The 24,491-nt window shown below is 43.4% G+C and overlaps 1 protein-coding gene and 1 long non-coding RNA gene across 7 annotated transcripts in view; one reads left to right on the forward strand and one right to left on the reverse strand.

The window, feature by feature from the left end:
* The window catches only part of DOCK10 (dedicator of cytokinesis 10), a 286,919-nt gene extending 278,418 nt beyond the window's left edge, over positions 1-8,501 (forward strand). For all 4 annotated transcript variants that reach the window (XM_033230043.1, XM_033230041.1, XM_033230042.1 and 1 more), the window contains exons 54-56: positions 2,116-2,216; positions 2,412-2,550; positions 7,758-8,501. In XM_033230043.1, coding sequence (XP_033085934.1) covers positions 2,116-2,216; positions 2,412-2,550; positions 7,758-7,874 — 357 coding nt within the window. In that variant the 3' untranslated portion in view covers positions 7,875-8,501. The remainder of the gene's footprint in view (positions 1-2,115; positions 2,217-2,411; positions 2,551-7,757) is intronic.
* The window catches only part of LOC117094446, a 340,510-nt gene that overhangs the window by 160,178 nt on the left and 155,841 nt on the right, over positions 1-24,491 (reverse strand). The gene's annotated exons all lie outside the window — the stretch shown is intronic.

The following is a 24,491-nucleotide window of genomic DNA, read 5'->3' on the forward strand; positions in this document are numbered from 1 at the left end:
TACTAGTTCATAAAAGGTGCATATATGTTTATCTGTCTGGCAGAGCTGTGACAGGAAGCAGCTGGCATGCTCAGGAGGATAGAGTAAATAAACTGTTCCCCAAAGTGTGTGCAGCATTTGGGAAAGCCAGAAAGGATTGGCACAAGGACTGGCAGCACTCAGGCGGTGTGACCAGCCTAGACCTGAAGATGCAAGCAGAGGAGGGTTAGTGGAAGCAGACAGGGGAGGTGAGAGGTCCGTCTGATGCCAGACAAGTAGACAGGAGTGGCTTCAGCTGGCTTCTGCAAGGAGGAAGCCTGGGACCTAGTACTCTGACCAGAGCCAGGCAGGCGAGGTAAGGCACTCACCTTGGGCACAAAATTAAAAGGGAGCCCCAAGTAACTCAGGAATAAGGCATTCATTTTTATTTATTGTATTAATAAATTGATCCTAACTATTCATAAGGAACAAAGTATTAAATTTTAAAATAAAGGAAGATCAGTAGTAGCACCCTGCACAGCTATATTGGAGCCTAAAAGCCCAAGAAGGCTGGATGCAGTGGCTCATGCCTATAATCCCAGCACTTTGGGAGGCTGAGGCGGATGGATCACTTGAGGTCAAGAGTTTGAGACCAGCCTGGCCAACATGGTGAAACCCCGCCTCTACTAAAAATACAAAAACTAGCCGAGCATGGTGGCACATGCCTGTGATCCCAGCTACTTGGGAGGCTGAGGCAGGATAATCGCTTGAACCTGGGAGGTGGAGGTTGCAGTGAATTGAGATCGCACCACTGCATTCCAGCCTGGGTGACAGAGGAAGACTCCATCTCAAAAAAAAAAGAAAAAAAAGAAAAGAAAAGAAAAAAAAGCCAAAGGAAAAATTAATGCTATTGATCCTGACACTGACCACACTCTCCCCTTCCCTACCTCCCTTGTCTGTGTCCCCCATGGGCCAAGAAGGCCAGAAAGCATGAGAGCCATGGTCCTATGCCATACAGGATGACTTTGCTAGGCACATAGCTGAGTGGAAGGAAGTGGAGATTGGATCTGGAGAAGCAAAAGATGGTACACCCAGTACCAGTGACTGCATCTGCCACACTGGCCATGCCTGCTGGTCACAGGCCCCTGAAGTCAGCTTCCTTCTTCTTTTACCTTTTTCCTTCCCAAGCCTGACAGCCACATTAAAAGCTTCTATGCACTAAGGGATTTGGACTCCTGCACAAGTGAGGCCATCTATGTGCATGAGCATGAACTGAACCCAGCATTGTGCATTCATTCAGCAAATCTGATAAATGCCTCGAGCCAGAATCTAAGCCAGATCATCAAATGGAACCCAGTGAAACAGTGATTCCGGGGCGGTGCCCACACCACCACCACTGTGGGCTATCCCTTCATAATAGTATGTTTATCTGAGTGTTAATAGAAAAAAAAACTAGCACTTCAAACATTTGATTTCACAAATGTTCAATTTAAATAAATATACTGGAGTTAACAGAAGTGAGTCTAGTTTCAAAAGCTATTAAGAAAATGGCAGATTCGGTGGGTGGGTCATGCCTGTAATCCCAGCACTTTGGGAGGCCGAGGCAGATGGATTGCTTGAGGCCAAGAGTTCAAGACTAGCTAGGACAATGTAGTGAGACCATCCTGTCTCTGGAAAAACTTTTTTTAAAAAATTAGCCAGGCATGGCAGCAAACGCCTGTAGTCTCAGCTACTTGAGAGGCTGAGGCGAGAGGATTGATTACTTGAGCCCAGTAGTTTGAAGCTGCAGTGATCATGCCACTGCACTCTAGCCTGGGCAACAGAGTGAGACCCTGTCTCCAACAAAGAAAACAATGAAGGAAAAAAAAATAGCAGTTCAGGTAATGTGCAGATATGGCAAAAAAAAAAAAAAAAATGTGAAAGGGTTGGCAAAGGACTGAAGTTTAGGAAGTTTGTCAATGAAAGGTAGAGCTCAGATTCATGCTTTATTGACAAGTTGGAGGATGGCAACTAAGTCAGGTATACAAATGAGTGGACCAGAAGGCAGGGTGTGAGATCGGGGTACCACACCACTGGTGCACAGTTGCTACTCCTTCCAACTGTGGAGAAGCTCCATGCAGAAGGTAGACCTTCCTCCACCAATTCTCTTCTCAACAGGTTAATGCCGGGCCAATGGCCTATGCACGAGCTTTTCTTGAAGAAACCAATGCAAAGAAGTACCCTGACAACCAAGTAAAGCTTTTGAAGGAGATCTTCAGGTAAGCTTCTCTTTGTTGGAATGTTCTTCCTTGAACTTCCTCAGACAGGGAGTCCTCAATCCCCCAAGAATCCATCACACCAAAACTCACTGAGGTGGCAGAGTCCATCAGCAGCCTGACTCTGAACTCACAGTCACTGAACTCAATGCCACTTCTGAGGGCTGGTTTTTAATTTGTTTAATGCTGTTGCTAAAGGCAATTTGCAGATGCATGTGGACAGGCCCTTGACGTGAATGAGCGCCTCATCAAAGAGGACCAGCTGGAGTACCAGGAAGAACTGAGGTCCCACTACAAGGACATGCTCAGCGAACTCTCCACAATCATGAATGAGCAGGTAAGCACTCCTTGGTGCACATGCGCTATCAGTGGACAGAAAGTCCCTTTCAGAAACCCCAATGCCAGAAGGACAGGAAAGAGGCCCTTTTCTTGCTGCAGAAATCACTGCATCAGCGCCATGTTGCTGATCCATTTTCTCTCCTGTGCACTCCACCTCTTGCCCCAAAGCAGAGGTCAGGTTGGGGAAAATCTACAGAAAAGGATTATGAGAATCCAGATACTTTCCACAGTCCACATGAACCCTTGGTTTTTCTAGACTATGTGAGTCCCATCAAATGCTGAGGAACACTGGGTGGCATTCCCATGAGGGTTTGCTGCCACCCTCCGCCATCCCTGGTTGAGGACCGCACAACCCCAAGGCCGTGATGTGGAGTCCACAGTTGAGGGGGTCTCTGCACTATACTCAGGATGAACCCCAAGACTAGTCATGGCTGTTTGCTACCAAGACTGCCTCTGTGGCAGCGGGGCCTCCTGCAGATGTGCAGCATTCAGATAAAACTCAACCACCCACCCCACGAGCAAGTCATCTGTGATGTCTGGGATGTGTACAGCATGCTCTGTAAGGCAGCACACAAAATGTGGGCATTCAGTCATCTCAGTACTTTTTGGGTGGCTAAAAATCAACTGGTTGAAAGCCAAATGTTGCTTCCTGGCCGAGTTCCTAGAATTCATAAATACCCCCATGCTCTACCTGCACCTCAGCACCCGTGCTCCCCCCATACCCCCACGCTCTACCTGCACATCTCAGCACCCGTGCTCCCCCCCATACCCCCACGCTCTACCTGTACATCTCAGCACCTGTGCTCCCCCCCATACCCCCATGCTCTACCTGCACATCTCAGCACCCGTGCTCCCCCCCCATGCCCTCACATTCTACCTGCACATCTAGTTACCCGTGCTCCTCCCCAGGACTTAGATGTGTTCTCTACAGAAAAACTGAGGGACAGAACTTGAATTAGCCTCCCAGTGGTGCTTCATACATGGTAGCCACTCACTGAATATGCATTTCCTTTGTTTTCCTTAAATGGCCTGGCATCATTAATATGATTCACAAACCATGAAGTCTGTTGTATGAATCTGTTTTTTCTAATTGCATTTCCCATCTTGCTGCTTTTCTTTTTTTCCATCTTCTTCCATCCTGATTTTTAACTCTCCATTGTAGCTAGAGAAGGAAATGGTTGACCGAGTTATACTGGAGAAAACGAATTGCCGTAGATAGGATTCCTCATGGAGGTAGTATTGGTTTGGGCTATTTGAGGGGTGATGGGAATTAAGTACACAAGAGAGATGACTTGATAGAATGGGGAAAATCATAAATCTGGGAGTGAAATAAAAAGAACAAACAGTGGATCTGAAAGTTCGGAAAGGTGGTGAAGGAATGCTTGTCTCCAACTGTCAATCACATCTGACCTAGAAACTTTGGACAAAAATGCTTTTCTCTTTTTTCCTGGCAGCTCTGTCGAGGTCCGTGTTTATACAGCTTCTGTTCCTCTGTGTCTAGTATTTCCCTCAGTACTGTAAGCAAAAGTGGTATGTTTTTCTTTCTTTATGTCTCCTCTGTCCTTTGTGGCCTTCTGGTGTACCCCTCTCTTCCTAGCCATTCAATTTCTCTAGTCACCTCCATAGTAGCTAGTACTCTCTAAGTTTTTATTTAATTAGAACAATTCCATTTCCATTTCAAGGTAGATCAATGGGGGGGAAAGGCTTTGTGATTTTTTTTTTTTTTTTTTTTTTTTTTTGAGATGGAGTCTCACTGTGTCGCCCAGATTGGACTGCAGTGGCCGGATCTCAGCTCACTGCAAGCTCCACCTCCCGGGTTTACACCATTCTCCTGCCTCAGCCTCCCGAGTAGCTGGGACTACAGGCGCCCACCACCTCGTCCGGCTAGTTTTTTGTATTTTTTAGTAGAGAGGGGGTTTCACCGTGTTAGCCAGGATGGTCTCGATCTCCTGACCTCGTGATCCACCCATCTCGGCCTCCCAAAGTGCTGGGATTACAGGCTCAAGCCACCGCACCCGGCCAAGCCTCGTGATTTAAACTGAAGTTAACAACGTAACTTTTAAAATGAAAACTCATACTCCAACTTTTAAAATATATTTGAGCTGATTTGTTTCCAAAACAAAGATATGCTATACCCCAAAGTGCTAAAACAAAAATATAAAGACAAGGACCGGGTGCTTAAGGGGAGGGAAAAATCATTTCTTTCCAGGAAACCTTTGCTAAAAGAAGCAAAACTTGACTCTATGCCTCGTGGAAAGTGACACAAAGAAAAGAAACTGATGGATTGCACAGGCCTTGTTATAGAAATAGATCTGTAAAAAGATCTGTCCACAGGAAAGATACACCTCCTCCTGGTTGTGAAATCCCCTTCAATGGGGATTTGTCACCTAGGTCTCCATCTATCGGAATGCCTTCACATACCTATCTATTCATGCACATATTCTGGAAATAGGTACATATAAAATCACAATGAAGAAAAAAAATTCTATTGAACACTTGAAAATAGAAACAGGCTGGGCACAGTGGCTCATGCCTGTAATCCCAACACTTTGGGAGGCCGAGGTGGTTGGATCACCTGAGGTCAGGAGTGCGAGACCAGCCTGACCAACATGGTGAAACCCCATCACTACTAAAAATACAAAAAAAAAAAAAAAAAAATTAGCCGAGTGTGGTGGCACATGCCTGTAATCCCAGTTACTCAGGAGGCTGAGGCAGGAGAATCACTTGAACTGAGGAGGCAGAGGTTGCAGTGAACCAAGATCATACTATTGCACTCCAGCCTGAGTAACAAGAGCAAAACTCTGTCTTAAAGAAAAAAAAAGAAGAAAAAGAAAAAAGAAACAATTAGAATGGATAGCTAGACATCAAAATATAAAAAAGAAACAGAAAAATAGAATTAATTATGTGTAAGCAAACCCAGATTTGGCTGCTCTCTGCTCAAAAGCCAAATGCTAGAAGTGAGAGTTGATGGGAGGACAAGCAGGTTTATTCAAAGAGCCAGCAAACATGAAGATGGTGATCCAGCGTTCCTAACGTGCCATCTTAACTCAGTACATATTTTAGGCGTTTTTTAAGTTAAGGGCAGGGAGAAAAGAAAGTGGTTGAAATCAAGAAGTATCTGATGACCACAGATATCTGGGCACCAGCAAGGGTCTGAGGAGGTTGGAAACTTCTTTGTTGTTGGTCAGGTCATGATGCTCCTATAAATCTTTAATAAAACATAGTCAGTTGTTTATGTACTTCTTTAATCCCATAGTTAGTTTTAAAATCTACGTGAGGACGGGCGCAGTGGCTCACACCTGTAATCCCAGCACTCTGGGAGGCTGAGATGGGCAGATTGCCTGAGGTCAGGAGTTCGAGACCAGCCTGGCCAACATGGTGAAACCCCGTCTCTACGAAAAATATAAAAATTAGCTGGGCGTAGTGGCAGGCGCCTGTAATTCCAGCTATTTGGGAGGCTGAGGTAGGAGAATCGCTTGAATCCGGGAGGCGGAGGTTGCAGTGAGCTGAGATCATGCCACTGCACTCCAACCTGGGTGACAAAGCAAGACTCCATCTAAAAAAAAAACTACATGATTGCTGTTTTTTTCAGATTGTATCAGTGCTCCAAAATGATCCCAGCTTACATGCAGGAATGGGTAAAGGCCCCATGATTAAAACTAAAAAATGTAGTTATGTTCCTCCTTCTGCTGTTTCAGCTACATATGCAATTCACTCGAAAAGTATCTAGAAAAGTATTAGCTTGGGGAGTATTTTGAATACATCTAGTTAATGAAGGAACCTTCAGTATAAGGAAAGAGACAAGACAAAATAAAGTGGATGCTACTGTGTAAAATGGAGATGTTGAGATAAAGTAGTTTGAGTTGTCACTGACCAGCAGGCAATGATTGCTTTTTTTTTTTTTTTGAGACGGAGTCTCGCTCAATCGCCCAGGCTGGAGTGCAGTGGCGCGATCTCGGCTCACTGCAAGCTCCGCCTCCCGGGTTCACACCATTCTCCTGCCTCAGCCTCCCGAGCAGCTGGGACTATAGGCGCCCGCCACCTCGCCCGGCTAATTTTTTTGTATTTTTAGTAGAGACAGGGTTTCACCGTGTCAGCCAGGATGGACACAATCTGCTGACCTCGTGATCCACCCGCCTCAGCCTCCCAAAGTGCTGGGATTACAAGCGTGAGCCACCGCGCATGGCAATAATTGCTTTTATAGGTGCCAAAATTCCATACTGTTTATAATAAATAGCAAAAAAAAACATAAAAGGCTTCTTTGAAGCCAAAGGAATGCATATAAGCATTCAGATTAAGCATCAGTATAAGATGCCCATTTGGAGTCTGTTTCAACATTCAGTAAGAACAGCAGCATACTGAAGTCAACTGTGACGATGGGTATCCAATGTAAAATACAGAGAAAGGAACAGACCCAATGTGGTGTGATGCCAAGCATAGGTATACTGCACCTGGAGTCTACTCTTTGAACACATCATCAGTCAGATTATTTATTCAGAGCTTTGTGATACTGATCATAAGGAGAATTTATTGGTAGTATAGGATGCTCTCAGCTGAGTGCTCTTTGGGGAACAGAAGTAGCGATTTTATCTTGGAAGAGTAGAGATGAAGGTCATGGCACAGTGGGACAATGTGTGAAGTTAGTGGAAAAATCTTCACAGTTCTTTGTACAGAAATCTCTTCTGTACAAAGATACATTTTAAAAGTGTCTGGAGTTTCTGCTGTTATTGTGCTTACACGTCATTATTTGAATCAATCTGAAAAAGTATTTTTTAGGCACACTAACATTATTTTCAAAATTAAAATCAGGTCAAGACTTTTACTTACTGTATTTCCTTTTATGCAAACATTTAAATGAGGTTTCTAATTTGGTACATGCTGACAATATAAATTATAACCTTTTAGAATAGAATAAAATCCTGGAATTACTCATATATTTTGTAAGTTTCATCCAACATTTATAAATTTATGTCAGATAGCGGAAGATGATGGTGAAACTATTTTAACTTTCACCAAAAGTTAAAGTCAGCACACCATCTTGGGGAAAAATTCTTTAGATCTACTTTGATATGTCTTTTCATAATTTGCATAAATTACCCTGTGGGGAATAAAAACCTGTATTCTGGGTTTTAATTTTGTGTTTGGGATATTAACATTAACCTCTGCATTATTTTATTTCGTTGTGTTGTTTTTTCCTGTTTTAAGATTACGGGCAGGGACGACCCGTCAAAGCGCGGAGTGGACCAAACCTGCACTCGAGTAATTAGCAAAGCAACTCCCGCCCTACCCACGGTCTCCATCTCATCTAGTGCTGAAGTCTGAGGGCTCTGCAGCATCAGACCCGCCTCTAAGAGAACTTTCTGAATTTGCAGCTGATCTCGGGGAAGATAGGTTTAATTTATTTGAAGTTTTCATGGTGTTAATATTTTTGTTTACCTCGCTAAGCTTCAGAATTTTGCCAATCTCTGAATTTGCACATTTTGTATAATTTTTTTTTTCTTTGAGCAGTGTTGATCAAGCCAAGTTGAATATTTGCCATGAAATTCCAGTGAATGTGTAGCTCAAATGCAAACCCTAAGTTTGCTGTCAGTTATTGTATGGTCAGTACCCCAGTCCTAGTACACATATTTTAAAGGTTAAAGTGAATGTTTTTGTAACATTTAAGCATATTTCAGATGTAAATAAAAGATTGTAAAATATATGGTTTTTACCAAATTTAAAAGATCCTTTTTAGTTAATACTATGACAGTACTAAAAATATATGAATAACATTTCAGATACCATTATATTAAAATATTTGTGTATGTGTACAAAAGTGTTGATAAATACTAATCTTTAAAGTTTGTGGAGTTTCTTTATTTGTAATATATGTGCTCTTAAAAGCAATGGGATGTGAAATTATGAAAGTATTTTATTGTTCATAGAAATAAAAAATACAGTTACTTTGCATTTGGTTTCCTCTTGAAGACTGGGTGCGTTCCTGAGAAAAATGGTTCTTTGGATATCTACTGAATGCAAATCTATACTCAATGCTTAGGATGCCTTGCCAAGAAGCCAAGAAAGGACTCACATCTCAGCTCAGAAGTTCCTCCAAAGATGAAATGGGTAGATCAGAGGTTTCCAAACATAGGAGAGACTTAGAATGACTTGGGGAAAATATAACGAATCCACAAATTAAGGTTTGTGGAGGTTCTCAGAGGGATCACAAATGTTCCATTTCTCTGCTCTAACCTTGTGGTAGGATTGCACTTTCCTGCCTCTTTTGAAGGCAAGCATGATCATGTGACTTGCTATCACCATTGAAATGTAGGCAGAAGTAACGTGTTACTTTCAGGCAGAGGCTTCAAAGCCAGTAAGTAGTTCTTCCCAGTCCCTTCCCCTGATGTACTTACTGATGTACTTGAAGCCGTGATTTACTTACCTTTGACATACTGTGTCAGCCTCAATACCCAATTAACCACAGTGAGCAAGATACACACACACACACAATCTCTCTCACTCTCTCTCTGCTAACCCTGTTGGTCATACAGTCTTGAGTGAGAAATACCATTTTGCTGTGTTACAATTCAAGATTGTTTGTTACCGCCGTGTCATAAGCTTATCAGAGCTATGACTGACAGGTGCTGACCCAGGTTTGGGAACCACTGACATTTTCCACCTTCTGGCCCCCTTCCCTTCCCTAGCGAATACTGCCTGCCATGGACCTGAACTGAGCTGCTTCTAGGTGTGCAGAAGGCAAGCTAGAGAATCTAATTTCATATTCACCTTCAGCAGTCATTCCAAAGCCCCAGACTCAAAGAAGGAGACTTTAGCTGAGTTCATCTTTCTGCTATGCAAGTCCATTGGCCATGTCAGTACTTGATGGTGAGGAGGGAGGTGAGAGGTTGGAATAGATATTTAAATGTTGAGTGCACAGAAGGGATAGAAAGATACTTTGGGTGAAAACTCTGATCCCTCAAGACACTTTTTATTTTATTTTATTTTATTTTATTTTATTTTATTTTATTTTTTTGAGACAGAGTCTTGCTCTGTTGCCCAGGCTGGAGTGCAATGGCACGATCTCGGCTAACTGCAGCCTCTACCTCCCAGGTTCAAGCGATTCTCCTGCCTCAGCCTCCCGAGTAGCTGGGATTACAGGCATGCGCCACCATGCCTGGCTAATTTTTGTACTTTTAGTAGAGACGGGGTTTCACATTATTGGCCAGGATGGTCTCAATCTCCTGACCTCGTGATCTGCCCGCCTCGGCCTCCCAAAGTGCTGGGATTACAGGCATGAGCCACCGCGCCCGGCCTCAAGACACATTTAACTATTCTTTTCTTAAATAGACCTCACTTCTTTATTTAGAAAAGATTGCCCTGTGATGAGCTCTGGCCCAAAGCATTATTCCCAGCTTAATTCTGGCTCCAGTTCTCTTGGTTCCTGACTGTCTGGGTCAGCATCTCAGGTCTTTTAATTTCCCTGTATGTAGCTTTAGGCCACCTTAGACATCACTATTCCAGGCACCCAGGAGGACTCTGCCTCCGCTATCATCTCCCACCTAATTCCCACCTGTAGGCTCAAGTCCTCTCGCCTATGCCAATCTACCCATCTCCCATGCCCCCAGGACATAGTTGGCAATGGGTTGCCTCCAAATCTGAAAATAAATCTTTCCAAAAAATCTCCAAAGAAGTAATTGAAAATAATAGATCTTTGTGCCTGTGTCAGGTGCCAAATATTCTAATTTTTCCATCACAAACCACAGTATCTTTGAGGACATCACTGTTTTGCCCCTGACACTGTTCGTAGAACAAGAATTTTAAATACAACTGCTCTAAAGAGAATCACCTACGACCACTCTGCCTTAACAGCATTGAAACTCACCCTGCACAATCCCAACACCTTTTATTTCTTCCTTTCTCTAGAGCAGATGCAGCAGACTGGCTGCTTAGCGATGGAATGCAATATGCATGCTTTATCTGCCAAACACGCAGTCTTAATTTTATTTCAATTAGGTGTCCATTTTTAAATATTAGGAGACTTTGTATAGATTTCCAGCTCCCTGGTATCTGTTGAGTGCTCAGGCCATTTAGCAGTATTGGAATCGCACTCCCCCATCACAACAATACGTTAAAATTGAGACACTGTTGCCCCACTTACATGTGTTTTCCGGCTTGCAGCAATATGCACCAAGCCCTAATCGACTTATACCAGGCAGCCTCTCTTATTTATATTTCCTGCCTAGATCCCATAGGCATGTCTAGACCCCAGTTCAAACAAACTATTATTATCTATCTCACCGTAGTAATCACTCATGGACAGAAGACCACTTGCTTCAGAATCAGACAAAACACCTGTTAAGATGCATACTTCTCTGTGCCATAAGAACTTCTGAAATAGAACCCCAGGAGTGGAGTCCAGTACCCAGGCCCACATGATTCTTAGACATACTGGGTATAAAAAATCCACTGGGTCCTCCGCTAATTAGCTACCCCTAAAAAAATTACTGTACAGATGACAAAGCCTTGTAAAACAGTGACCTGATTTTGAATTGCCAAGAAACCAAATTCTTATTTTACATTCTTTTTCATCTTTGTATAAAGTTAAATTAATATTCCTCAAAATAAGCCCAATAAAAAATGGTAGTAAATCTTCCAGTTCTACAGATGGAAAGGATGAAAATAAGACAAATGGCATTTTCCCCTATAATTTACCCTGGAAAGGATCCAACACAGAATACGTGGATCTAATACTTGGGATGTCAGCCCTGGCTCTGTCCCCTCATTCATTCATCATCCCGCTCGGTAGCTACTGCTCTTTTCATTCTCATTTCAAAGTGCAAAATGCCCAGACTATTAAAAATGAACATAATCCCCTATTTTTGGTGACAATTACCTTACAAATGAGTGTCCATTATCCAAACCTCATATAGTACATCCCTAGTCCTGTGTGAACACTCACTTAGAAACCAATACAAATGGTCCAATCACCATGTTTCCTTCCTAATGACAGCTTTCTGGGGGATGTAGTCACAGGGAGATGGAGAGAACATTGCTGGGAAGGCCTGGCTTTTACAATCCTGAATGCTGGTCTCTCTGCAGAAGGGGTCCACCATATTTGCAGGCGGATGATTTATCATCTTATATTAGTCAAACCCCAGAAAGCCAAAAATATATATATTATAGGATTTCAGTACTCCCATGAGCAATTAGGAAATAAGAAACATTTGAGAACAAACGTGACAAAATGATACTAAATCAAAGTTATCATTTGCTCATATTACAAGTGGCCCCCATATCCTCCACCCCTACACTTAGAGCAGTGAAAAACTATATACCATATATTAAATGTTGTATGTTAATATATTTTGTAGAGAAAATGACGAAGTGTAGGCATGATTGGCCTTCAAGATTCTCTGCAGAGAGCCCCTTGCCTTCCTCCTAATTTCATATCCTGTCTGCTTGCCTATGCGCAACCTTCACTAGAGCTGCAATGTTCTGCTCACTTAAGAAAAAAAAAAACAGGCCGGGAGTGGTGGCTCACACCTGTAATCTCAGCACTTTGGGAGGCTGAGGTGGGTGATTCATGAGGTCAGGAGATCAAGACCATCCTGGCTAATATAGTGAAACCCCATCTCTACTAAAATTACAAAAAATTAGCCAGGCGTGGTGGCGGGCACCTGTAGTCCCAGCTACTCGGGAGGCTGAGGCAGGAGAATGTCCTGAACCCGGGAGGTGAAGCTTGCAGTGAGCCAAGATCACACCATTGTACCCCAGCCTGGGCAACAGAGCAAGACTCCATCTCCCCTCCCACAAAAAAAAAAAACCATTCCTGTCCTTTCCTCCCTTTTCTCCCAGCACAGAAATCTAACCCATACACACCAGGAGCCAGCTTAATTCATATGTACAGTGGATGCAGCGAAATCATACCTAGATCTTCGTTCAGAACTGAGATCCCCGTTTCCCCAGCTCTGTGGACTCCCAGTGGCTCTCAACTGAGTCCCTCTTGCTCCAGGTCACATCACCAGCCCAGCTGAAGCTCACTTCAATGACTGGTTGAGGATGAGAAGCACAAAGGCGCTCATTGCCCCGGCTCTAAAGGTCATCCTGGTTCCCCAGCTCCTCCTAATAGGCCTCTTGCAACTACTTCACAGTTCAACTCCTCCCTCTAAGCAAATTCCCAAGAAGCACTGGGAATTGCTTTGTAAACGTCTTGCATGTAAATCTCCACCTCAGAGCCTGTCTTTTTGGGAGTGGGTTAAGTCAGGAGGTTCTCCTGAGGCTTTGCTTGTGTTCCTAGCTTGCCTAGATTTTCCATCTTCTGCCCATGACTGGCAGGTGTTGCCTACATCACCCATCTCCCTCTTCTCCTCAGTTATGTCATCCGTTATCATGTCATTGTCTTTGTTTTCTTCCAATCCTGTCACGGCTTCCCTGAAGCAGATTGTGTCTTAATCTTTGTAATCTTGGCGGTTTGACCTATTGACCTGCCCTTCAGTGTTCTGGAGTCAAATTCTCAACGTTCTGTTGGATGGAGTCGTTCCAGAGAAAATGCTAGGGCAGGGAATGGGGAGTGGAGGAAGATGGACTGGGGCCCAGACTTCATCGCAGGAATGAATGTCCTTCAATCTCTTTTATAAGGGACTATTTTTGAAAATATCAGAGTTTACTGGATTTTGGCTTCTTTTCAGTTCTCAGGGTTTTGCCACTGAAGTATTTGATACTGGATATGTTTATCTGCAGGAGCAAACTTAGGCAAAATTGTTAACAACATGATCTTTTTATTTGGAAGTTTCCCGAGTCCTCTTTGCTCCAAGCTCCGTTAGATTCTTGTCCTCTCCGGTCACCTGCTATCTACCATTACCTTGTCACAGTCCTTCCTCAGCCTACACCCAGGCCCGCCTTGGTTAAACAGAGCCCCCTCCCCTTCTCACTCCGTGCCTTTTTTGTTTCCAAAGGGACTCCAATTCAAGTGTCAACTCCAATCAAAAGGAACTTGTTTCCTTGAATACTGGGTTGAGAAGAAGCATGTGAGGCCACCTCCGCTCCAGGAAGTTTGAGCATCTTTTTTTTTTTTTTTTTTTTTTTGAGACGGAGTCTTGCTCTGTCACCCAGGCTGGAGTGCAGTGGCCGGATCTCAGCTCACTGCATGCTCTGCCTCCCGGGTTTACGCCCTTCTCCTGCCTCAGCCTCCCAAGTAGCTGGGACTACAGGCGCCCGCCACCTCGCCCGGCTAGTTTTTTGTATTTTTTAGTAGAGACGGGGTTTCACCATGTTAGCCAGGATAGTCTCGATCTCCTGACCTCTTGATCCGCCCGTCTCGGCCTCCCAAAGTGCTGGGATTACAGGCTTGAGCCACCGCGCCCGGCCAAGTTTGAGCATCTTATGAGTGCCTAACAGGGCACTGGCGTTAGGAATGGTGGCCCATTTTCTGTGTCTTTGCCACTCCTGTGAACCCTACTCAAGACTAACACTAATTCAGCTCAAACTAGAATGCAAATGGCTGATTACGGGGAAAAGAGCTATGGTTTCCTGAGATAAATTAATACCTTCAAAGGACAATCTTTAACCCAAGAGGATGAATTTCTGATTTGGGTGATATTAGGTTTTCAGATATTCTATATACCAGTGAAGTTCTTCTCCACCCATACCCCCTCTTCACCATCTCACTGCATGAGCAATCATCTCCTGTATCTAGGCCTAAAGCCAGTTCTAAACATATTCATTTAAATCTAGGTAGCATAGTAAGTTATGAAGAACCATACCTGATAATGGTCTCAAGGCTCAAATCACTATGTCCTTGGGCCAATCGCTTAAACTCTTTAAATCTCATCTCTAAGAGGGGAAAATAATAGCTACTGAAAGAGTTGTTAGAAAAGTCAGGAGGACATATGGGTACTTTGTAGAGTGGCATATATATGTCATATAATAGTCCTGAATTGACAAGTTCCAATGAGCAATCCAAGCTACTCATTCCATCTTCTTACATCATTACAAAGCAACTGACATCAATGAGACCTGATGCTCAGACAACATTCAAGGTCTGAGAGCTACTGAGAGAGCTGCGTGTGAGTAAAACTAATAAAAGAAGTTTTAAAATGTAAGAAAGTTTATGTAGGATCACGATTTTTTAAAGCAGATGGAGACAAGTGTAAGAAATGACAAAAGCTGGCATCTGAGAGCCAGTTCTCCGCACATCCACTCAGCCATGTCCTGAGCCTTCACTAGAAGATCCAGGGACTACTTAAAGAACACAGCCCCATTCTAACCAGGAGGTCATCTGCCTGAGATGGAGCATGACAAAAATTAATCTGGGTTTTAAAGGCCAATCTGGGAGGGGCTTCAAGATAACTAGAAGCATCTGGTACTCACCTCCTTCACAAAGAAGAACCAAAATAGTGAGTAGATAATCACACTTTGAACACGTAATTTAAGATAGAACAGCAGAATTCCGCAGAGAAGTGACAGCAAACATGGAAGGCAAAGGAGAAGCAAGTGAGGCAGCCTGCTCTCCCAGAGCATCTAGAAACCTGGAGAAGCTCCCTAATGTGGGCAAACAGTAAGTAAGAGACCCCCAGTGGTCCACATTCTCACCACAGACTTCTGCAATCACAGCCACAGGAGAGCCGCTTGACAGTCATGGGCCCTCAGGCTAACATAGGAGGTGATTGGAGATTGCTCAATAGCATTGATCCAGAGAGGGAGCTCACACTGGGTCCCACACATCCATAGTTCTAAGCAGTTACAGCACAGCACCATTCTGGAAACCCATCCCTCACCAGACGGCATTCTTCTTTAGGTCCCAACAGACCCTATATCTCTATACCCCTTTGGCCCCACTGACATCCCCCACCTGCAGCTGCTGCTACAACTAACAGCAAGCTGGCAAGAGCCACTGGGAGCAAGCACCACCCCTGCAATTCCCCACTGAGCAGAGGAACTACCACGTATTTCCATGCACCTTGAGGTCAGGCTTTCCTGACCACAGCCACTACTGCTCCCAGCTGCCACCACCAGGGCCAAACTTCTGCCTAGACATCCAGGCATTTCCATACATCCTCTGAAATCTAGGCAGAGGTTCCCAAACCTCAGTTCTTGACTTTGGTGCACTGGCAGGCTCCACATCACATGGAAGCTGTCAAGACTTGAGGTCTGCACCATCTGAAGCCAAGGCCTGAGCTGTAACTTGGCCCCTTTTAGCCATGCCTGGAGCAGCTGGGATGCAGAGCACCAAGTCTAGACTGCACACACCACATGGACCCTGGGCCTGGCCCACAAAACCATTGATCCTCCTAGGCCTCTGGGCCTGTGATAGGAGGGGCTACCGTGAAGACCAATGACATGGCCTGGAGACATTTTCCCCATCGTCTTGGTGACAATGTTCAGCTCCTCATTACTTATGCAAATTTCTGCAACTGGCTCAAATTTCTCCTCAGAAAATGGGATTTTCTTTTCTATTACATTGTCAAGCTGCAAATTTTCCAAACTTTTATGCTCTGTTTCCCTTTTGAAACTGAATGCCTTTAACAGCACCCAAGTCACCTCCTGAATGCTGTGCAACTAAGAAAGTTCTTCTGCCAGATATCCTAAATCATCTCTCTCAAGTTCAAAGTTCCACAAATCTTTAAGGTAAGAGCAAAATGTCACCAGTCTCGTTGGTAAAATATAACAAGAGTCACCTTTGCTCCAGTTCCCAACAAGTTCCCCATCTCCATCTGAGACTACCTCAGGCTGGACCTTATTGTTCATATCACTATCAGCATTTTTGTCAAAGCCATTCAACAAGTCTCTAGGAAGTTCTAAACTTTCCCACATTTTCCTGTCTTCTTCTGAGCCCTTCAAATTGTTCCAACCTCTGTCTGTTACCCAGTTCCAAAGCTGATTTCACATGTTCAGATATCTTTTTAGCAGTGCCCCACTCTACTGGTACCAATATACTGTATTAGTCCCTTTTCATGCTCCTGATAAAAACATAACTGAGACTGGACAATTTACAAAAGAAAGATGTTTACTGGACTCACAGTTTGACATGGCTGGGGAGACCTCACAATCACAGCAGAAGGTGAAAGGCACATCTCACATGGCGGCAGACAAGAGAAGAGACAGCATGCGCAGGGAAACTCACATTTTTAAAACCATCAGAACTCATGAGACTCATTCACTATCGCAAGAACAGCACAGGAAAGACCCACCACCTCCCCCCACCGCCATTCAAACATCTCTCACTGGGTTCCTCCCATGACATACGGGATTTGTGGAAGTTACAATTCAAGATGACATTTGGTGGGAACACAACCAAACCATATCAGCATGTAACAAAATAACACATGCACCCCATAAATATATATAAATATTATGTATCAATTTTTAAAATTTAAAAAGAGTTGATTAACCTATGGGCAAACAAGAGGATCTGCTATGAATAAGGGGGCAAATAAACACGTTTGGGCTCAGAATATGGGTGATTATAATGTTCCAGGTAAATTGTGAGATGAGGAATGTCAGTCAAAAAAAAAAAATCCCATAAAAGTTCTAAACTCCCTTGTCTTGTTATTCTTGTAACAGGCTGCATGTGGTGGGGGATGGGATATATGAGAAGATTAATTTGATGGGAGAAGGTAATGGTGATTGAGCCTGAATAATTGAGCAAGGTTTAAAAAGAATAGCTTTAAGGCCGGGCGCGGTGGCTCAAGCCTGTAATCCCAGCACTTTGGGAGGCCGAGACGGGCGGATCACGAGGTCAGGAGATCGAGACCATCCTGGCTAATACGGTGAAACCCCGTCTCTACTAAAAAATACAAAAAACTAGCCGGGCGACGAGGCGGGCGCCTGTAGTCCCAGCTACTCGGGAGGCTGAGGCAGGAGAATGGCGTGAACCCGGGAGGCGGAGCTTGCAGTGAGCTGAGAGCCGGCCACTGCACTCCAGCCCGGGCGGCAGAGCAAGACTCCGTCTCAAAAAAAAAAAAAAAAAAAAGAATAGCTTTAAATAACACTAACATGAAGGATCCTCCAGAGGAATCTGCTTGCAATTTTCTTTTTTTTTTTGTTTTTTTTTGTTTGTTGAGACAGTCTCACTCCAGGCTGGAGTGCAATGGCACAATCTTGGCTCACTGCAACCTCCACCTCCCAGGTTCAAGCAATTCTCCTGCCTCAGCCTCCTGAGTAGCTGGGACTACAGGTGTAAGCCACCATGCCCAGCTAATTTTTGTGTTTTTAGTAGAGATAGGGGTTTTACCATCTTGGCCAGGCTGGTCTTGAACTCCTGACCTCAGGTGATCCACCTGACCTGGCCTCCCAAAGTACTGGAATTACAGGTGTGAGTCACCACGCCTGGCCAATATTAATATACTAACTATAGCTACATTGTTTTTGGATATATTTCTAATTCATAAAGGGTATTTATTTTTTAGGCTGATGACTTTTCTTTTTTGTTTGTTTGTTTGTTGAGACAGAATCTCTCTGTGTCACCCAGGCTGGAGTGCGGTGGCACGATCTCAGTTCACTGTAACCTCCACCTCCCGGGTTCAAGCTATTCTCCTGCCTCAGCCTCCTGAGTAGCTGGGACTACAGGTGCAAGCCACCATGCCCGGCTAATTTTTGTGTTTTTAGTAGAGATAGGGGTTTTACCATCTTGGCCAGGCTGGTCTTGAACTCCTGACCTCAGGTGATCCACCTGCCTTGGCCTCCCAAAGTACTGGAATTACAGGTGTGAGTCACCACGCCTGGCCAATATTAATATACTAACTATAGCTACATTGTTTCTTGGATATATTTCTAATTCATAAAGGGTATTTATTTTTTAGGCTGATGACTTTTCTTTTTTATTTGTTTGTTTGTTTTTTGAGACAGAATCTCTCTGTGTCACCCAGGCTGGAGTGCGGTGGCACGATCTCGGTTCACTGTAACCTCCACCTCCTGGGTTCAAGTTATTCTCCTGCCTCAGCCTCCTGAGTAGCTGGGACTACAGGCACATGCCACCACACCCAGCTAATTTTCTGTATTTTTAGTAGAGACAGGGTTTCACAGTGTTAGCCAGGATAGTCTCAATCTCCTGACCTTGTGATCCACCCACCTTGGCCTCCCAAAGTGCTGGGATTACAAGACGTGAGCCCTGCCAATGTTTCTTGCATGTTATCAAAAGTAGTGCAACTATAACTACTAAAACTATGGTGGGTAAGGTGTTGGTGGTGGTGGTGGTGGTGTTATAAATAGGACAGTGGTACTTGCAGGATTTTTTATTAAACAGTGTGGCCCATGGACTGAGAAAGTTTGTTTAATAACACTTGCATGGAGATTAGTGAGTTCCCTTGGATTTTAAGGAACCTGTCTTCTGCAATGTGACTTTTCCCTTTAGATGAGTGATTTTTTACAGAAGAATAACAAAGTTGCATAATAATTTAAATCCAAAAAATGATAAATGTTTACATTTTAACAAGAGTAACATGAACTGAAAATTTAGCCCAAAAGGCTCTGGGTGTTTCTATGGAAACATTTCCAAGCAGCAACCCCCAAGCCCAGGGAATAGGGTTTTCACTGCCTCCCTTTAAAAACACTTCTTTACAATCCTGCGGTCAAATAGGCCCATCACATTCTACTGAATGGTTTCAAATTTGCGTGTCTTTCTTCTTCTGAATAGCTGAGCTAAAAGACATCAACTCCCTTAGGTTTACTGAATTGAGTCTTCCTGAGTTAAAGAATTTATGGAGTATATGACTCCCTTACTTTGCCTTTAACATTTAGAAGAGCTGAAAATAGAAGTCCTCACCAGAAAGAAACTGTTTTCATTAGGACTTTAAGCCCAAGAGTTGCAGATAATGATGGAAAACAATCATTATTCTTTTCCTCAAGGGACCTAGGTTCACACATTATGTTATTTATAGAGACCACTGGGAAAAGTTCAGAATGAAAAAATAACAGCTCTTTCCAAACCAGTGTTCACTGGCTTCTATAGCATAACTTGGGAATATAACTGTGCTAATAGAGTCTAATTCTTTTGCCCATTTTCCTTTCCTATCTCACTATTGCTCCTGCTTGGAATGAGTCAGAATCCCAAGAGGGGATGGGTAGGTACCACACCCCAGTAATGGGGATTTCCTAACATCATACATTTGGCAAGAACAAAAGGGATGTTTTAAAAAATGCACGAAACACAAATGAATTCTAGCCCAACAAAGTCAGCCAACAATTCTCTGACTCTGTGGCAAGTCACTGGCCCTGGAGGATCTGAAGTTTCCCATTTACAGAAGCTCCCACGTGTTGAGGCATCTGTTTGTTTCTGGTGGATAACATGGCAACATTATTTTATACCTTATTTGGCCTTATTCATATGTACAGCATTAAAAGTTAGATTTTCAAATCAAATTGTCAATAAAATAACAACAGGATGCCTTAAATTTGAATAATAGGTTTCAACATGGCTTTGAGTTACCACGGATTTTTCCACTCTCCTCAAGGGCAGCTTTCCTCCTCTACTCAAACTGATAAATACTTTGGTAAAAATGCAGAGCCCATGGAGGACTGTGTAGCTGAGAGGTGAAGACAGCTGGACTTCCTGGGTCGAGTGGGGACTTGGAGAACTTTTCTGTTTAGCTAAAGGGTTGTAAACACACCAATCAGCACTCTTTGTGTCTAGCTAAAGGTTTGTAAATGCACCAATCAGCACTCTGTAAAAATGCACCAATCAGTATTATATGTCTAGCTAAAGGTTTGTAAACGCACTAATCAGCACTCCATAAAAATGGACCAATCAGTGCTCTGTAAAATGGACCAATCAGCAGGATATGGATGGGGCCAAATAAGAGAATAAAAGCTGGCCACCCCAGCCAGCAGTGGCAACCCACTCCGATCCCCTTCCACGCTGTGGAAGCTTTGTTCTTTCACTCTTTGCAATAAATCTTGCTGCTGCTCACTCTTTGGGTCCGCACTACCTTTATGAGCTGTAACACTCACCGTGAAGGTCTGCAGCTTCACTCCTGAAGTCAGCAAGACCATGAACCCACTGGGAGGAACGAACAACTCCGGAGGCACCACCTTTAAGAGGTATAACACTCACTGCAAAAGTCTGCAGCTTCATTCCTGAAATCAACAAGACCACGAGCCCACCAGAAGAAAGAAACTCCAGACACATCTGAACATCTGAAAGAACAAACTCTGGACACACCGTGTTTAAGAACTGTAACACTAACCATGAGTGTCTGCAGCTTCATTCTTGAAGTCAGCGAGACCAAGAACCCACCAGAAGGAACCAATTTTGGACACAGAGCTACAATTCAGTTGCATCTTCTGGAGGCCACAGAAATAATTCATGGCTAAGAATCACAGATAATCATCCCACCCTTTCACCCTAGAAATGGCCTTGAGTGCAATGCTCATCTTGGGCGACAACCTTACTTTATCCTCTAAGCAGTTTCATCTTTTGAATGGAATTCACAATTTCTTGGGTTTACTGTTCACCATATCAGATGACATTCCCTCTGAGGTCTAAATGTTAGCATATTCTCTTTTGTAAAATTAGCAAATAGTATTTTCCTTGTCAGAATAGCCCACTGATATCTTGTATACTATGATACCTTGACATTTGAATACACAATTAATATCAGATCTGGAAGACTTGCTACTGCCCAGGGTAGGTGACAAACACCTTCTCCTGGTCTCACACAGCTAAGATGTTATATGGCACAAGAGTAATGAAAAGAGAAATCCATGAAGGAGACAGAAAAGAAATAATTGAATCCAAGCAAGTAACTTGTGAGAGGCAAAGATCGTGTCTTGTTTGTGTCTATCAGAGGCCTAATGGAGTGCCTAGCACAGAGAAGATTTCAATCGACACTTTCTGAACACATAAGTGAATGAATGAATAAATGAATCAAAAAGAAATCAAGGTTAGAGTTCCTTGAGCAATTTCTACTGACTAGTGACTCTTTTTGGTTTCCCTATTCATACTGTTGAAGGTGGAACATTCTAAATCAGAATGACATAGCAGTGTGGAGCACCACTCTGGTTGTGGAGCAGGGTTGTACAGATCGAGGACTCCAGCTCCATTGCTAATTGCCTGTGTGGCCCTAAGTAAGTCTCCTCAGTGAGCTTCAGTTTCATTATGTGTAAAATGGTAATAATAAATACACAAATTTTGAAATTGGCCCAATTTTTCCATAGAACTAATGGGCTTTTTCAGTAAATATAAAAATTGATTCTTTTGGTCTTAAAGCTGAAAATTACAGCTGTCTTCTCTGAGCCCCCTTCTCAGAAAACACAGTATCAAGGAACTGAAACTTACCAGAACTGAAACATTCAGGCAATGAGATGCCAGACCCCTCATCCGTCATAATTCCCTAACTGACCACCTGCTTCCTACTGACCAATCCTCTTCCTTCCCTCTCCCTAATTCCTGTTTTCTCATACATAGTTACATTCCTTCCCCACTATATAAACACCTAATTTTAGTCAGTTGGGGATACCAATTTGAAACTTACCCCCCATCTACCAGCTGTCAACTGCATTAAAAAGACTTTCTTCCCTGGCAATACTCATTGGCTCAGGGATTGGCTTTCTGTATAGTGAGCAACAGGACCTTGGTTGAACTCCTGGTATTTGGCAACAGTTTCACCAGGTTGTTAAGAGGATTAAGCGAAATAAAAAACATAAAGTCCTTAGCACAAAGCCAGATAACAGTAAGCACTCAATATTTGTGATATCACTCATAATGGAGATATAATTATGAAGATGGTACCAAATACAGCCCAAGTGAGAAGTTCAGGGTTATGACTTTAAGTTGTTTTTCTAATTATCTTTATTAAAAGAATGATACAGGCCGGGTGCAGTGGCTCACGCCTGTAATCCCAGCACTTTGGGAGGCCGAAGCGGGCAGATCACGAGGTCAGGAGATCAAGACCATCCTGGCTAACATGGTGAAACCCTGTCTCTACTAAAAATACCAGAAATTAGCTGGGCGTCATGGCACACGCCTGTAGTCCCAGCTACTCGGGAGGCTGAGGCAGGAGAATCGTTTGAACCAGGGAGACAGAGGTTGCAGTGAGCCAAGATCATGCCACTGCACTCCAGCCTGGGCAACAAAGCAAGACTCTGTCTCGAAAAAAAAAAAAAAGAATGATACAAATAAGTGAATAATAATGAATGCACAAACTGGGAAATGGGTAACTCATGTTGTCTCCTTACATGGTCTCTAATGAACAACCTAGTGCCAGCTGGAAAACCTGGGGTGGTTTTCTTCTCTGCAAGATTTCTTAGGGCGGAAACACATCTATTCAGAGACTAGCAGAGTGCACACTGCATTGTGGGCACTCGGGAAGTGCTCAAAGCACAGAAACATTACTCATTATCTGTAAACGTCCCTAAGGAAAGATGCTAGCTACTACTTTTGCCTTGGATAAGCCCTCTGAGATTGTCCATAAAAGATTAAACTGGAATTGCTGACAAAGAAAATGAACACAAAAAAGGCATTGCTCTGTGGTAAGCAGATCTATGCAAACCCAGCCACAAAGGCCAAGGAAGTTAAGAGACCAAAGAAAGAGGCTGACAAATCCAGTTTCTCAGAAGGGAACATTTAATAGTGACTTACAAATAAAAGCCATAGTTTCCGGTGGTGGTAAGGCAAGATGGTGGATCCTGGCACCATTATCCCCCAGACCCAAGGCTTCTATATGATAGGGTAGGAACGTGTAGGACAACTGAAGTCAACCCCTCAAAGAAAGGCACAAATGTCATGTGACTCTCACTAAGGGCAGAATTTATGGTCAAAGTTGTTTTGACCTAAGGACAGAATTTACTTGAAACATATGCTCTTATACAAGGAACAGTAGATAAAATAGAAATCTTAGAGGCATTCCCAGAACCGGGGCTAATCAAAAGTCAACATGGCAACTACCATCCAAGATGGAGTTGCTTTAGTCTCCACAGGCATGCTTTCTTGGGTCTAGCTGGATGAGACAGTTATTTGTGTAAAGACATTTTCCTTTTATAAGTCAATGATGTCAAAAATAAGTTAAGATTTGACTTATCCGCTAGGAGGTCAACTTGATCTTTCTTAGTGGCAAAAATTGGGAAGATGTAAGGTTTTGTGGTATTTTAAAATTCCTAGAAGATATGTAAAAACGAGAAAATGTATAATCCTGACCTGCCACATGCGTTAAAAGTTCAGATTGAATCCTTTGATCTGGAGAGTAAATTTAAAAATAAATGAAATAATGTTGAGATTGGAGACCAATTGATTAATGTTCTTGGCAATCATTTGTTGTAATTAACACCCCCAAAACAGCTCAAAGATGGAATTTATAGCTTTTCAGAGCAATGCTGTGAAATAACTAAATAGATATATGTATATGTATACATGTAATACTGTGAAAGAAATGTAAGACAAAATTCAAATGGAGACAATGAGGACATGGGGGAGCGCGTAGAAAGGAAATCTAAAGTAAACTATTCATGGCCGGGCGCGGTGGCTCAAGCCTGTAATCCCAGCACTTTGGGAGGCCGAGACGGGTGGATCACGAGGTCAGGAGATCGAGACCATCCTGGCTAACCCGGTGAAACCCCGTCTCTACTGAAAAAATACAAAAAACTAGCCGGGCGAGGTGGCGGGCGCCTGTGGTCCCAGCTACTCGGGAGGCTGAGGCAGAAGAATGGCAGGAACCCGGGAGGCAGAGCTTGCAGTGAGCTGAGATCCGGCCACTGCACTCCAGCCTGGGCGACAGAGTGAGACTCCGTCTCAAAAAAAAAAAAAAAAAAAAAAAAGTAAACTATTCATTTGGTCCAGGCACGGTGGCTCACGCCTGTGATCCCAGCACTGTAGGAGGCCGAGGTGGGCAGATCATTTGAAGTCAGGAGTTCGAGACCAGCCTGGCCAATATGATGAAACCCTGTCTCTACTAAAAATACAAAAATTAGCCAGGCAGTAGTCCCAGTTACTTGGGAGGCTGAGGCAGGAGAATGGCTTGACCCAGAAGG

Source organism: Trachypithecus francoisi, unplaced genomic scaffold (assembly GCF_009764315.1).
Source record: "Trachypithecus francoisi isolate TF-2019V2 unplaced genomic scaffold, Tfra_2.0 Lachesis_group13, whole genome shotgun sequence".
NCBI classification, from domain to species: domain Eukaryota; kingdom Metazoa; phylum Chordata; class Mammalia; order Primates; family Cercopithecidae; genus Trachypithecus; species Trachypithecus francoisi.